This window comes from Morone saxatilis, unplaced genomic scaffold (assembly GCF_004916995.1).
Source record: "Morone saxatilis isolate NCDOM2014 unplaced genomic scaffold, NCSU_SB_2.0 Contig12, whole genome shotgun sequence".
Classification (NCBI taxonomy): domain Eukaryota; kingdom Metazoa; phylum Chordata; class Actinopteri; family Moronidae; genus Morone; species Morone saxatilis.
In genome coordinates this window covers 17165940-17183435 of record NW_023339674.1, presented here as the reverse complement: position 1 = coordinate 17183435, position 17496 = coordinate 17165940, and the positions used below count along the sequence as shown (strand labels likewise).

Genomic DNA, 17496 nt, shown 5'->3' with positions numbered 1-17496 from the left:
AACACATAATACACAAACAATTTGTAGATTTCAGAGTTTATTGGGGCAGTAGAGCAGAACACTGTTTTATCTGTGATGTCTTTTGTCGCTCTATACCCTCTTCAATGCAACCTTCATTTTTGCCTCAATCTCTCTCCCAATTTTCCAGTAAACTGTCCTCATTTTTTCTTTGGTCCTGGACACAAAGGTGTTTGCCTGCTTTGTGTGATGGCGAGATTACTTCTGCCATTGTCCAGCTGAGTGGGTTGGTGAGGCAACCAGGCGTTTCCACGGAAACCAGGTTCATGGGTCAGCATATTGAAGATGCATTTTGCAGCGATGTAAAAATGCTGTAAATTGATGCATTGTGACTAGACTTTGAGTGAATCATGGGTGTCCATGCTGTGGTGTTTCCTGTTTGTGTTAAAGCATATATATTAACATGTTTGTCCACACATATCCCTGTCCCTTCTTTACTGTGTCTGTGCTTTTATTGCATTCAATTTAATAAAAATATATATATATTATCCTAATCTATGCATTTTGTTTTTTTAACTTGTTTTTTGTGCAATAAAATGCTGTAGACTATGTTTTTTGTATTACTTTTGCATAAAGAAATGCATATTTAATGTTTCATTTCATTTCAGATTTCTTGACAATCTAAAATCTACATGCTAAGTTTAACAAGATATGTTTCTAACTTCACCTACAAATATCCACAAACTCAGACTGAAACAAAACCAAAAACAAGTACTTACTTGAACTGAACTGCGTTCAGTTAGAGGTTTATAGATGGGTGTGTGTGCTGTGGCTATATATTTGTGTCAGTGTGTCAGGCCTGTCCTGGTGATTAGCTGTGGTACTGATGCGCTGTAACACAATGCGGGCTGGATTAATTGAAAACTGATCCTCCTCCAAGCCATTATAGATCATTCGTCGTGATACGTCTTATCTTGTGCCTTGTCTTACCACAGTCCACCGACCGCAGCAAGACTGAAAGCGAGACAGGCAGGACGGATAAACAGCACTCTCTGTCTCTGACCTGGTCAGCTCAGCTTCATCGCTCACATGAAAGTCAAACAATTGTTTCTAGATCACCGTTTGTGTAAGGACAGATCCACTGTGAGTGTTTGGTTTAGTTCATGCTTTAATAAATAATATACAAGATATAGTGTCACAGTAGTTTGTTGCTTTGGACAAAAACGTCTGTAGATACTAGCGTGTGAGTTGATGGAGAGAAATGATATAGTTCTTAGTACTTGAAGACTTAGTCTTTATTCTGTGTACAGCCAGACATTGAATGTCTGTGAGCAAAGATACAGTAACTCTTTGAGTATGTATGTGAAGATCAGAACACAGATTATAAACACAGAGTGTCTGTGTAGTCTTTTGAGCTTTATATCTTGACAGTGAGCACATTTTCACAAAGAGCCGTTTGCTCTGGACTTTGGATTTCAAAGGAGTAGTTCAACATTTTTTGAAATGGGCTTTCCTTCAGGGAATTAGATGACATTTTTTTTCCCACTCTCATGTTTGTACGATTAATGCTAATAAGCTTAGTTTAGCATTAGGACTGGAAACAGGGGGAAACAGCTTGCCTGGTTCTGTCCAAAGGTCACAAACATGGTTTTCCGGGTCATTTTTATGGATTTTCTTTTTTACCTATCTAGCCAGGCTAGTTGTTTTCCCTTGTTTCCAGTCATTGCATTAGGCTAAGCTGCATATTTGTTTATGTTTTCATCCATTCTCCCACAGCACATATGCATATTTGCCAACTATGGACTGTGGCTGGGATAGTGTATTTTTGTAGGCCATAACTTCAAGGTCACCACCACTAAACTTCCAACTTGTAATTAAATCTTGTAATTAGACACTGCAAGGTGGAAAGTTTGAGTTAGAATTGCAAGAGCCCGAGTATAAACACAAAGAGGCTGTAAAGTCAGACTGAGTAAATAAGTCTCTGTTGTTGCTCGCTGATGTTTAATGTCACACACAACATCTGTGGTCCCACTTGTTAGCAACTTCCTTTTTTAAAGAAACGTAAGATACTTCAAAATTCACAAGTGGGGTATTTACTGACATATGTTATGTCACAGAACAAAACATGAAAATCTCTGTATCTTTTTTTAGACGTATAACTAAAACCCCATTAAAAAAAAACACTGAACCGAGGGAACCGAAAATACAAAAAGAAGGAAAACCTTTCCTGTTAGGGTGTGTTTTACAAGTACATATTGCTTCAAGCCAGAAAGGTTGAGAACCACTGGGCTATACTAAATGCATTATATCCTCACAATTGTATTGTATTGTAAATACAAACATATGTGTATGTGTACATTTGTGTTTAGACCCGCTGTTGCTCTTTTATTCACTGTGTAGTTCTCTGGTTGTGTATATCCATATGTGCACAATATGTAGGTACAACTTGCATCTCTATTATCATGTGTCATCAACATCCTATTCACTCCTCCATTCATCACTGTTATATGCTATTCAATAAAGAGAATGAGAGACATCACAGCCTTGCACCATATATAAGATGAAGAGGGAAATATACCTTCAGACTGATACAAAACATGTTTAAGCAGACTTAACCTCTGCACAGTGCCTGTGTTTGTTTTTAACACAAACATATTCTGTGATCAGATGATAATGACAAGTATACTGCACAATATTGCAGATCCAGAATGCTGCAAAGCAGTTCCCTGCATAAAATTAATAATATTTTTACGGCACATTTAGAGTCAGAGAGCTCTGTTGCTTATTTAAAGAGATTAATTTACTTGATTACAGCCACCAGTAATGTGATTAGCTCCAGGTGTAATTTAACAATTTCCCCATGATTGCCTCTGTTCACGCACACCCTGTTAGAGCAGATGAGTAACCAAAACATCTCCTCATTTCAGCACCTTTTGTTCAGATCCATAGAAAAAGACCCACTTTTTCCTGTAACCACACCCACGTCACACTGCATGAGAACAATTGGTCCCCATGACAATAGATTAGCAGTTATATGTGTATGTGTACATGTGTGTGGGTGTATGCTTCTCCCTAGAACTTTGTGTTCAATGATATAAGACTCTTTATTCTCTAATAACCCAACAAGAAATGAAGCATTTCATCATCATTTTCATCTGCGATGGTTGTCAAGCAGCATGAAAAGAACTGAGCGTTACCCAACATGCCATTTATAATTCATTCATTCACCAATCATCATCCCATCTAACTGTCATGTATAAAATTAATAGATAAAAAAAATAAGAAGCAGTAACACTGTAAAGGATTCTTCTTTCTTTTTCCTCTTGGGTTTTTGAATACAGGTGGAAACATTTTTGACTCATAATATTTCAAATTATAAGATTACAAGCCTCAAAAACCTCTCTCTGTGTCTTTCTGTGACTGTCCATAATCCATTCACTGTTTTTATCCACAGATTTCACACCTGATCACAAGTTGCAATCACAAGATGTGGAACAATCACAAAGCCTGTGAAACAGGACGGGAAAACAGGAATATCTTTGTTGTTTTGTTTGTGTCCTCGTTTCTGAGGCTGACACGCTGCACCACATTTTTTACAAATTCAATTCATTCTCAGAAACAGTTTGATTAAATGTCCCAGGTTCTTCAGGTGCCTGTAGATTGTCTTTAACACTCGAGAGACTAAAAAAAGTCGTGTTAAATTAATAAATTAAGAAAACCCTGATCTGGGTCAGTTGAACTATCCTGGGGCCACATTTGATCTATTATTCACAACTGCTGCCACAATTAGCATCAGGTCCGACTAATTGGGGATTGTTTACTGATACTTTGTTATGTAATGAGAAATCCTACACACTAAGAGAAGTAAGTAATGCCTACATAACATTATGTGTACCAAATAAAAACCAATGCTGCAGTTACTGAGGTAAGACATAATGTACTGCTTATACATAGCCGATGTACAATTCAATATCAGCGGGCAGCTATTTAAAGTAATTCAGTTTGATAAATTGTTTCAAATAGCGGTACAGAGAATGCTGTGTGATTCAATGAGTAATTTACTTAACTCAGTTTTTTTTAACTTTTCAAGCATTTAAATGTGAACTTTGTACAATTTAGTATCAAATCCAATTTAATCATTAACCACGCATTTTATTTCCTACCAGAAGTAATTAGGAGCTGCTGTTTTGAGTCCAGACTACAGTTTAAGAAACCAGTGTGTTTTACAACATATGAAAACTTTACACAATAGTTTTGTGCAGACAATGGCTTTTCTCAACCTAACCTAGAAACTCTCATGAGAAAAACAATAAAGTGTCTCTTCTAATGTCTCTCTATATTGAATCTGGCCAGAGATTAGATTAAAGCTCTTGGGGATGTCTCTGAATATGACTGAGGGGTTTATGAGCAGGAAATAATAAATCCATAGCCAAATTCCTCCTGCAATCCAATTTACACAATTGACAGTCAATTCTACTGTGTATGTTTTAAAAGTCCTGGTACTATATATATATATATATATATACTATATACAGTGATGCAGCTATGAAGGTTTTCATTACGCTACCACAACTGTATTGAAAGAAGGATGGCATCATTTATACAATAATGAGTATTAACCACAGATTCGTCACATACTGGCGAGCTCCAAGTGAATCCTTGAATCATCTAAAAACTAATGAACTGCTCTCCTGCTGCCACTTACAAAAAATATATTGACACTGCAGGTAATTTGAACAGTGATAGCAGGCAAATTCAATGCTTTACTGATGTAAATGTGATGACTTTGTATATGAATGTAAATACAAAATGTAGCTGTGCCTGGAGTTATGCAGTAATTTTCCTCCCAGCCCTGTGCTGTATGTAGGTCCCCCTCCCTTCCTGTTCTCCCTCTCCTTTTACCTCTCCCCCTTCCCACTTTGCTTCTCCTTTCAACCTTTCCTCATTTTTCACTTCCTGTCTCATTTGTTCTGAATTTTCTCCCACATTTCATGTCTTAGCCTCTTTTGTATGCATCACCTGTCAGAGATCAAATATAATACCATGTTTATTGTGTAGAACAGCAACTATTTTTTCTTCTTTGTGCATAAGGGTCCATCATTTTGAAGGCAGGTATGTTTTTAACCTATAAATTACATGTTTAACCTAGATTTAGTTTTTGTCAGGTGATTTCCTTCATGTGTTAAAAGACCAATCAATCAACATGAGTGACAGCTGGTCTCAATCGTGTGTTTTTCATTTTATGAGACTGGCTTTTGGTTTACACTTCAATCAATTATTCAATTACTGGTAAAACATTTTTTATACGGTTTAGTGAAATTCAAATCTTAATAGTAAAATAACTGGAGACTAATGCACACAAAAAATAAAAATGACAGATGTGAAATAGTAAAGACAATAAAATTATAAAAATGATTTAAAATAAGAAAATAATAATGAAAAATGATTATAAATCATTTAAATTAATTTGGACAGGGAGGCCTTCCTGGCTCATACATTGCAGACATATCAAATAAAAAGGCTGGTGCTAGACCAGGCAGAGTTTTATGAAGTATTTTCTTATATTAAATCAATATGAGAACAGACAGGCAATTAATATAATAATTCTAAAATGATTTAATATACTAATTGTGCCTTTAAGGTTTGTCTGTGACCCCCCCATTCAGCCTCATCTTCGTTATAGTCTGAGGGACAGAAGACAGCACGGAGCTGCTTGATTCACTGATTAACTGGTTTTACAGACTGAAGATTTGGCACTGGGATTTGGACCGATTTCAACTACTGGAAATGATGCATATCAAATTGTGCTTCCAAAACCTGTTTGGAGTTGTGAAAAGTGTCAAAAACAAATGCTAAGATTGTATGACAAAGATGCCTCAGGTCATAAAAACAACCCGTAAAGCCCTGCACTGAGCCCTCTCCACCACAGCAGTTGCATAATAGGAGCTCCTTTAATTCTGTGTTCAACTGATTAATCTGGCTCAGAGAGAATATTAATGCCTGAGTTCCCAAACACACATGAATAGAATTATAATGTCCTCATTATAATCATTGAGCTCTATGAGCTCTCATTTACATCTGATGCAGGGAGCAGCTGCGCCAAAAGTGCTGTGCTGATGTCTATTATGTAAGGAACCCAAAGTGCCTTCACACTTCTTATCACCAGGGGTCGTTGTTTCGCGCAGTGGGTTATTATTCAAAACAATCCTCACCACATGACTCTAATAAAACCAGAGAGGGGGAGGGGGGTCATACATACAAGACATGTCTTTCCTGCTGAGAGAAAAGACTGTTTTAAAGTGACCGGCGTAACCAAAGAAAAATGATCGAATGATCTACTGCACCTTTAGGAAGCCTAGAGATACAACATGTTTGTTTTTATAGTGGAGAAGATAGGAGAAGCATTGAGTCACGAGAGAGAGTGTATTGTGGTTCAAACAATGGAGTTTATTGTAAAATTTACTGACACATACACACATAAGCAAACACACTTATGTAGTAAAGAAGTAACAAAAAATGTAGGCAATTTTACTTCATACACAACCTTTAAGGTTAATTATTTTGTTCTCTTAAACAACCATGGAGGTCTTGTACACAGGCCAGTAAAGAGAAACTATGTTTTTTTAAGGGGAACAAAAGATTATAAAACTGAGCACAACAATAGAAGGTGATTTCTACAAAAGACAGGTGAGAGGCACAAGGCTAAGTGGATGACTTTAGTTTATCTGACATGACCCCAGAGTGCCTTGAAGGCTCAAGGATGGAGAAACGAGGGGCTGATGGATGAAGATGATAGGGTTAGAAAAAGTAGGACAGCAGGCCAGAGAAAAAGAGCTTGTTCACTGAAAAACAAGACAAACAAAGGGAATCCAGGGGTTCATTCCCACTAGACTTCATTTGTTATATCGGGGATTGTTCTGTGTTTTCATTTTTATGAATGTTTATGTCAGAGGTGGAAAAGGACCGATAAAAAGAGACAGAGAAAAAAGAAGGAGGGGGCTGTGTCAACAACTAAAGCTGGAATGAGATATTAAACTGTAATGTTGTTGTATGGCAGCAGCAAGGGTGTGTTCTAGTCTGATTCGTTAAGCGTGTGCATGCAGCTCATACCTGCTTGTGGGTTCACGTATACATGGGTCATGCTTTGGTAAGTAGGTCAGAAACACATGGCATATCATGCTGATTCATCAGGGATAAGTAAATCCTCAACAGCATGGCGGTGGCCCATATACAACACACCATGCTCATCTTAATTAACTTTTTAACAATGCAATAGAAATTTGGGACACTGCCTTCTGTCTGTCTTGAGGAGTGATTGCAATCACTGCCTCACTCGAACCTGTGCAGTGAAAAGATTAGTTGTAATGTCTATATGTGCACATATCATTTAATTGTAATTGATGCGTATCATAAACGTAATTTGGGTTACTTTAGTCTACTCGTGGTAATCATTAAAGACAGAAATTCTTAGGTGCCTGGATTCACCAGTCTGGTTCTTATTTATTTACAGAATCACAAATTGAACATGTTATGTTATAATCCTTTTTTATAATTATTATTTTAAATCAAATTGTAGTTAGATACTTTTCAACAACAGCATTTTGTCAGTAGTTTCTCATAGTAGTTTTCATTGCTAGTGGTGGAGTCCGCCATTCCCACACTGGATTCTAATTGCACAAAGGAGTCACAGGAAACGATGCAACATGTTATCCTGCATTACTTGTTCTAATTTTATCTCATTTAGTTCAGCCTCACTTTTTATTGTTCGCTCTCCCACAGCTGTATCAGAACTTGTCTGCTAATGCTAACCAAAACTATCATAAATTTGTATTTGTATTATGTTTTTTAATTTAGTTTAGTCTAGTTATTTTCCAGAGTGGTGTTTCTCATTTAAGCTTAGTTGAAATTTTTTTAGTTTAGCTACTTTGGCTAGTTTTTATTAGTTTTAGTATTATTTTATTTATTATAAGAAATCAGAATAGGTATACAATACAAACAAATTGCCTCTCTGTCATGTAGACATCCCAGTCTCAATAAAAATACACACCAATGCCTCCGCACGCATGTTATGTTGATAAATTTGAACAAAGTAATAAAAACTTTTGTAGTTTTATTATAGTTAAATGGAGTGAAGCCTGCAGCTAATTCAGGCAGTCAACTCGAGCTGAGCTGCTATACACACATGACATGCCTCACTCCATAATCACTAACCAAGCACACCCTTTACCAATCTGGCGTTCTATTCAAACTGCACAATTTCCATCCTCTCCCTCTGCTCTGTCAAATGCCGCTGTTGCCGCATCCCATAGTGCTGCCTGCTGCGCTGTAAGCCCACACCACCCCAGCACCCACCTGTATGCTCCGGCTAGGGGTTCAAGGTATTTGCTCATCACTCCCCAATATCTCTATGTAAACATATCTGCTGGGAATGATCAAGTTGGAGCCTAGACAGCAAAATCTAAATATGCTATACTGCTGTAATAAACATTTCTAACATGAGTCTGACTGAACTATAGTTATCTTGATGCTAACCCAGCATTTCCTACTGCTGGTAGATTACATTAAAAGCCCTCAACTGGCAAAGCATGGGATGGCTTTTATTGTGTAGCAGTCACCTATATGTTAGCCCTAACAGCAATTATTCATCAAAAACTACAAAACAAGCAGCTGTGGAGAAACTACCTGTGCTGCGCGCAACATGAAATCAGAGCAGCAGTTATTTTTCTGACTTTTCTGATTTGAGGTCTCGTTGGTTTGACGACACCTATGGTTACTAGTGGTAACAGCAAATACCGTTTAACACCACAGCGAACACTGGTGTTTTGAAACTTATAAATATGCAATATTTGATGACACCTAGACCCTCCACTAATTCTCCACAAAAAAGTCACTCCAATTATCACATCAAGGCCTACAGATTTAGTTTTTTTTTTCCATTTGTCTTTTTTGTTATTTTGAAAGCATTTAATAACCAACACTTGAAAAGTCCTCCAGAACATGTTTTTCTTCTTATTCCTAAAGTGTGATGTTTGATCTTCACTGTGCAGAATGACGTATGTGCAGAGTTTGACACTAGAAGGATGTTTCCACATTCATCTGCTGAAAGTGGAAAGTTTTTCTGTGCTCATTGAAAATCTGATTTAAAAATCATAAATAGTTTCCTGGTCCAGTATGCAACTTCTACAAGTGTGATGTAGAAACTTGAAGCCACCAGTGCACAGAGACTGAGAATGGACTTTACAGTGAAGTAGGAGACATCTTGTGTCCAACAAATGTGCATATTCATAGAGTCTGGAAGGATTTTTATGTGGAAATTATACTTTTTTGTGTAAAATACATATATCCGACACATATTATCTTTCCAAGCAGACTATATGTCATTTACGGTATGTTAATACATGTCTGAAGGGGATCTTCTAAAGTAAAGTGTGATTTTATGATTGTATTCATATTGAGCAGAAAGGAAGAAAAATGGCTTGCTGGGTATGGCTGTATTTCTCAATCTCTCTCCACACAGAGGTAGATAGATAGAGGGTGTGCAATAGAAATGTAGAGAGAGAAAGATGGGGCCCCAGGTAGGCCCTTAGCAGCACTTGAGTGATAGATGGTTTGTCAAACACTCTGATTGCCACAGGCCAAGAACGCAGAGCAGCCATGGATATAATTTAAGATCTTTCAAGCTTGTGTGAAATTTAAACCTTTTCTCCGTTTGATGGCTCCGACCAAAACACATGTCATCCATTATAAATTCAAAGGCCAATGTTTTCCAAATGTAACCCAATCAGGGGATTGTAGGTGTTTCTACAGCTCCCTCTTGGAAGGTGTAACTGACTGTCATCATATGTGCTCCATCTCTTTTTCCAGAGCAGCTGTCAGGAGCAAATGGATCAAGCATTTCTATCACACATACAAGCATGCGTCTGTGTGTTACAGGATTATAGCTTGACATACAAACACACACATACATGCAAAGACACACATATGTGTACATGTGTGTATAAACACACAGATTCCAGGTGCGGCCCAGAGCCAGTAATTAGAGTTGGTCATTGATCAGCAGTAGTGTGTTAACTGCTCTTATGGCTGAACATACAATCAACTTTTTTCTTTGCTCAACAGGCTGCAGCTGAAAAACAATCCTCTTGATATAAATTTTTCTTTTCCTGATTCCACTTCTGTCAGAGGTAAACAGGCGTTCTCTGAAAACCAATCTGGCATGAGAGGAGACCATGGCTCTATGTTTGTGTGTGTGTGTGTGTGCGTGCGCACATCAGTGTGTCTTGCTACACGCCTGTGTGTGAGTCTTAGCATGCGCATATGTGTGCATTTGTGGGTGTTATCTCACCTACAGGGTGGATGATTCATTACAGGCAAGCCATGGGGTCGGGGGCCCTGTCAACGGCTGTTGTCATGGAAGCGAGTGTTGGAAACAGCAGATCTCCTTTCAGTATCATCTTCAGATTGTTGGGACATCGACTTGGCTGTCTTTCTCTCTCTGTTTGTTCTTGTTGTGTCTCTCTGTGTTTACTGCCGTGTCTCTCCATCTTAATTCTCTTGCTCATGCTTTTGATGAGTTCTTTTTTTTTGTTGGACATAAAATAATTCATAAAAACAAATAATCTAGTATCCTTAATTTATGTTCAGAGTACTACTTTTACTACAATGCTAAAAAAATGCTAAACATGCTATTGTGCAATGTAACATTTTTGTCTTTTCCAATGAAGCAACATGGCTCCCCGGTGGACACAACCCCAGGTCATGCTCAAACTCACATGCACATATTTTCTTTTTCTCAGAGAATCTGCAATTAATTTCCACACTGTAGCATGCACACTCAGTCACACACTGAGACCCCATGACCCAGCTGTATGTCATATTTTTCTACATTATCGATCTTTATTCAGATTGGTCCCTCTTCTGTCCTCTCTGATGATGAAACCCAAGCTGGCCTTGGTAAGCTGGTTTGTAGAGAAATTTCAGAGAGGCTGGGTATGAAGGAAATTAGACTTTTCATTGTCAAATTGCAGTTTTAAAGAAGTAAAAATGTGTTAAGTTTTCCTCCTCTCTGGTCCTGCCCATCTGTGACAAAACTGGACATACACACAGGCATGTACAGACATGTACCGACATCAAATGATGTTGACAAAAACCAGCGTTTCTCTTCAGTGGACATATTTCATCATTCATTCACATTAGTGTAAAAATGAAAGATGACATCCGTCTAACGACATGTGTTGTTGTAACCATAGAAATGAGGGCAGGATTAGCACTTAATTAGCAATAAAGTGAAGGGTGGGAAAAATAACAGCAGATGGGAGGAATGAGATATGAGGTAATGAACTTTCAGGCCTTACAGACAAAAGCTACTGACTGGTTATTCAAAGACGACTCTGGGAATGATGAGACTTATTGTAATAATCAGGTTTAGAGTCACATTGTGATTGCAGAACATTTTTAAAGGCATATGATTGTGCTAAAGGTGGAAACTGATTAAGCGCCTGTGAATAGACAATTTCATCTGAGCCTAGATCATTAATATCATACTGAGAGGATAAATATCCTAGTCCCAGTAGGTTGCTATCCCTATTCCAGATCCATTCTTATTTAATATTCCTCTAAGACTCAGTTTTTATCTCACAGACATAATCTCTGCCATAATCGCTTTTGGGTCCCAGTATTATCTATTAGGCTGTCTAAATTGATGTTTATTCCTCCATCCTTTTATCAAACCCCTGTCACAACTCTGAAAATGCCTGTGGTCGCTACTTCCTGTCATGACTGTCAGATGCAATATTATCTAGATGGAGGAAGAGCAATATCGACAGACAACAGGACGAACACCGTGTGAGGAAGCAGCATGGACAGATACACCATGGTAAATGTCAGCTTTAATTGGATGCCTATCGTTTAAATATTGCCCGTCAAGACCAAATAAACAGTGTGACTCCTGATGACAGGATTTGAAGCTAATGTGCACCTGAGGGTAATAAATTCAGCCATCTCTGGTATCAACAGCTGCTGAGGGAGGACAAATACCAGTCAAAAGTGAACTGAAGGGCACTCCACATTGCTTCTTAGTTGTTTGTTTAGCTCATTATCTCATGCTACCCATGTCATATCTAGTTCACCTTGCCACAAGCATACCTCGATGAGGATTTAGGTAAGCAGCAGACTACTAAAGCAGCAGCATTAGTGCTGTTTCCGTTTAAAGCAGGGGTAGGTAACGTTGGAGAAACTAGCAATAGAGATGGCTGGATTTCTGAAGTATCCAACAGCACATCGTTGTCATTACTAATCGTATCCAACTACCTCATGTTCATTCATACATAGTACTATCTACTGCATTGTAGATGAAAATAACAAATCCCCCCCAAAACAAGACAGATAAATTACCTGTCCCTTAGTCGAAAAGCTGCACTAATGTTGACTTTGGTTTGACCTGCTTTATCAGAACTTTTTGTTTGCAGCCTTTTCTACTTATGTGTTTCTTTTTGTGTTTGTTGTGGCAGAACAAACTGTTGTAGCTACAGGTGGAACTATACATTTTGGTGGGTCTTTCTCTGCCATTCTTGTGCAACTAGCTGGGTAGCTTTAGTAATATATGCCTGGCTGACTTGGTAAAGACTCAATGAGTGCAGGAGGTGGGCTGGTGGGTAGATACACAGGCAGGCATTTGATGTTAACATCATGTCAGATCAGTCCACCACTTTGGTCCAGACTTAAATGTTTCAACAACTATGGGCTAGATAGCTATTTAACTGAGTTTGGTGATATCCTGACTTTTCCTCTGGAGGTTGACATTTGTTTTATATTATTTTTTGTGGATTTTATTGCCTTTAATCAATAGTGACAGGAAAGGGTGGGAGAGAGAGAGAGAGGGGATGACATGCGGCAAAGGGCCACAGGTCGTATTCGAACCCTGTAGCAAGGACCAGGTGAGCTATCCAGGCACCCTGACATTTGCATTTTGAATGAAATGTCTCCACAAACTATTGGATAGATTGCCATATAACACATTCTAAATATCAGCATTGTCAATGTGAGCATATTAGCATGCTAGCATTAGCATTTTGTCTGTCTGCCCCCCTTTCCAGCCTCTCTCCAGTTGTCACTATCATAAAGGCAATAAAAAAAGCCCCCCCCCCAAAAAAAAAAAATTAAATTAAATTTAAAAAATTAGCTCAGTTGCCATTCAGCTTTTTTGGTGACTGAGCAAACTCAATCTGGTGATGAGGACCATGCAGTTGAAACAGGCAACTGCATATGCTGGGAAGATCATGTGATACAATTAAACGCTCCAGAAGAGCTACTAAACAGACAATGTGGTAAAATAGTGCAGAATGAACTTTCAATCTTGAAAAGTAATTTTTGTGACTTCCTTCTGCAGATATTGGTACCAGTATGGCCCTCAAACGCACAGTCTGGACATCACTCAGGTTGTAGAGGAGAAGGGAATGAGTATGCAAAGTGTAAGAAGAGTAAAGGAAGAAGCACCCTATAGTTTGGCACACTGACCTATTGATGTGAACCTGTTGCAGGTGAAAGATAGGTACAAACCAGATTACAGCCACACAGAGAGTTGGAGTGAGAGAGATTAGTGGGCATTTGAAAGGGGAGAAGAGAGAGGATTTAGCAGGATGAGGGAGAGGAGAGGACGAAGGATTATGGAAGCCAGAGCTTGGATCCCAAAATAATCCTCTCAGTATACTGGGCTTTATGTTCTGTGGGGCAGAGGCCAGTTTGACATATTAAATTGTCACTGCATTTATGCACGGCAGTTTGAACGTGCAGAAAACACTTCCGAATGTGCGATCACTACCACCTCTGTTTTAGAGGAGGTGTTCGATTTAGCCATTAGTTTCTATCCCTCTGGCCGAACACACACACACACACAGAGTGCACAGACACACGCACAGTGACAGGCGCGTTCATTCCATCTGCCTTAATCTGGAAAGCTGGTTGGGAGCTACGTGCTTGTATGTGAGGCTCTAAGCGCCTCCTTCTTTCCACGCTCCATGTTCTAATTTGGGTATTGCCATGGTTACATAAGATTGAGGGTCAGGAGGTCAGTGACGTTGCAGGCAAACACTGGATGGATGTGTGGCTGCTTCATGGCGATGGAGGGACATGCTCAGGGACAGAATATAACCCGAGAAAGACGGCAGATGAGGATCAGGAAGGAAACCATCAGAATGACAAAACCAGCTAAATGGGAGGAAGAGGAAGTTTACAGCTAGAGAATATTGTAAAGCATAACAGTCTTACTGCACTTTTCCCAGCATTGTATTTTTAAACTGTGCATTCAGGAAGAAGCAATACATTACTGCTTCGCATTTATGTTTAGATGTTATTTCTTTTACTTATTTGCACAAGTGGGAGAGGCAGGACATATAGCAAACTATGGAAAAACACTTCATGTACACATAAACACGGAGGAACAATAGACAGGGATAAGAACCTAAAGCATGCATACTGTAGGTGGTGCTGAGAGACTGTATGTAAAAGTATGAGCTTTTATTTAGACATGATTCAGGACAAAAAAACGTTCACAGTGGAAAAAGACAGAAAGACGGGAGGAGACTCACCACGCATGCACACTAGAACCACGAGAGAGGGAGGGGTGTGAAAGCTCTGTGTTGCTCCACTAACCTACTTTCCATAATCTCTCTCTTCTCCTCATTTCATAACTGTGCCTAAGTTACATGATACACTCGTCATCTTACCCACGCTTGCAAATCAATTATTTTCATCTGCACTGTTATTGATGGTCGTGCTTTGTGTCACAGGCTTTCATGCTGCAGATTCAGAGGGTGTGCCTGCTTACTTTGTGTTGCACACGCCTACAATTCAAAGGGACACGACATGAGTGAAAATGAACCCAGTGAACTGTAATAATCGAAAGAGCGATAGACTGTTTAATACACTGAACGCTGTGGTTCAATTCAACATCATAATTCATTTATCTTAATACGCTGTTGGTTTAAAAGCTTTCCCCTCGCTGCTTTAAAAGTTCTAAGTCGAACCTGGATTTCAACATTTCAGGAACTGGAGAACAAAAGAAAAAAAAAAAAACAAACAGAACAACAATCTGTGTTCACACTTAATTCCTCTACCAAGATTAGTGTTTGTTAATCCAATGATATAATGCAGAGTTCTTGCAATGTTGCATCCAGCTAAAGGGAAACTGGGGACACAATAGCTTCTCTTCTAATAGATATGGCAATTTAATTCACAACCAAATAATACCACAGCAAATGTAGCCTATGTTATCTCATATATCCCTATTGTTTGTCTAATGCACTAAACTAACAATTAAAGTGCTTCATTTTTTCTGCTGAAAGTGACAGAAATGTGTGTTTTTTAGAGAAAGCTATGAAACACTATAATCACCATATAGAACAAATGAAAAAAACTAAAATGCACTTTAATTATCTGTGTTTCAGATACCAACGGTAGTGTATAATGTATTCAAGTGATATTAAAATACACCTTTTATAGTGTTATGGTAACATAAAAGATCATTCAGGTGGAAGTCTTCGCCCGTTACTGTCCATTACCGCAAAATGTTTTATAAAATGATACCAAATAGCTGTTTACATGCAGGTTTTTATATCTTCTATGTGACAAATGCTTGACATTCATTTCACTATGTAACAAAAATCAGTTTTCAGATAGGCCTGCTGGAATTGTCTGCAATCTGCAATAGGCTACATATTACTCAACATATATTAGAGCAAACATCATGTTTAGATCTTGACATGTTTGCCAAAGTTAGACTAGCCATGTACTTTCACTTGCATAACCACAACTTAGTGGTACCTACTGTATAATAAAGCTTGGTTTAGGCTGTGAACTGATCTCTGAAAACATGTAAAACACTTGTATGACCATTGAACTCAATGTTTATTCATCTCCAATCGAAAAATGTATAGCCTGTATGTTAGGGTCTCTTCCTCGCGATATATATAAACTAACGTGCGCCATAGTTGGGGGATATCTGGGTAGAAATATAAAGCACTGTAGCTTCTTAATAAAGGAAAAGAGTCTGCCGGGACATCAACAGTTCCCACGCTGGTTAACCGTCGGTCTGAACTGACACACTGCCACACTTTCCCACGCACGCGAGAGCTTCCTTAAAGCGCGCGGAGGGCGGTGCGCGCGCGTCAGCTCACGGGGCACGAGGCGGGCGGACCGCTGGGTGAGGATCATGTGTAGTCCACGCGCCGAAAGTAGGTTAGAGCGAGCCGCAGAGCAGGACAGAGCCGAGGGACGAGGAGCTGCTGCCTTATTGCACTGTCCGCGTTTTAGCACAACCACACCTCTGAGACTGCGCCGAGCGGACACTAAGTCGATAACTCAAACACACCGTTTGCGTTCATTTGTGTTTTGAAGTCGGCGCGTCTAGAGAAAAAAGGTAGAAAATCCATATGAGGATTTGCTGTTGTGACAGTTTTCAGCTGCTCCAGTTTGGAGCAAATAAGTGCGCGTCGCTCTCAGTGTTTCTTGGCTTCATTTCCACCTGGAGTTGTATGACTTGAAGAGTTGGCTGCACTTCACCGCCGACATGAGAGGTGAGTTTGTGGGAATTATTACAATTGTTAGACTTTGTTTGTTTTTTTGTTTGGTTTTTTTTTTTGTTTGGTTTTTTACAGCCGGACACGTCTGGTGTTTGTAAATAACTTCGGAGTTGCATTTAGTGCCATGAAGACACCGCTTTGAGGCAGAGTCCGAAGTGCGTAGTTGGCTGCACGCTCGCACTGGAATAAACACCAGTTTGCATCACGGAGGGAAATAAAATAAAAGCTTTTTCTAGCTTTATTCAGGTCATATGTAAAATGCAAATATGTTACCATTCGCACCTTTAAAATTGTTTATACGTTTAATCCTAATCGGCACATTATAGGCTGTTAAAAAGCGCATTCTTTCAATTATAGCACATGTTTCTCTAGCAGTTCTCAATGCATGTGTGCTTTTCGTCTTTTCGTTATAAACTGTAAAGGATTTGTGCATTTATTTAGTTGTGCCTGTGTGGTAGCTGCGGTTACTCTATATCGCCGGTGAGCGACTCCAGTTATGTAAGAGAGAGGGGAGGGAGGGAGTGAGCGGAGTGATTCAGAGGCTGTCAGCCGCACGAAAATCTGTTGAGCAGGGATTGTTCATGGTGAATAAATAGTCCGCCCCTTTCTTATATGTTTCTCCCCCTTCTGTTTGCTCTATTTCATTGCACTTTCGTATGACTTTTGTATGAAACAGCCATTACTTTAAAAAACAACGCGCGAGCTTTTCCTTATTGCGCATGTTGTTTTTAAAGCGCTCTGAAGCACTGATGCTTGTGTTTGACTGTGTTTTACCACAGTTAGTTCATCGGCCAGCTTGTTTTTGTTTTCAGCGTCAGCAGTATGGCGACCAGTGTGAGGGGGTGGCAGGGAGAAAGAGAGGAGGTGCTCCATTGACCTAGTTCTGTCATTGAGGATTACAGCAAGAGTGTGTGTGTGTGTGTGTGTGTGTGTGTGTGTGTGCGCGCGCGCCTGGGGGTTG

General features: G+C 39.2%; 1 protein-coding gene across 1 annotated transcript in view; it reads left to right on the top strand.

Moving 5' to 3' along the window:
* The first annotated feature begins 16166 nt into the window (after positions 1 to 16166).
* Positions 16167 to 17496, top strand: part of rorca (RAR-related orphan receptor C a) — a 14074-nt gene continuing 12744 nt past the window's right edge. Inside the window, exon 1 of the mRNA XM_035652867.1 lies at positions 16167 to 16529. Coding sequence (XP_035508760.1) covers positions 16523 to 16529 — 7 coding nt within the window. The 5' untranslated portion in view covers positions 16167 to 16522. The remainder of the gene's footprint in view (positions 16530 to 17496) is intronic.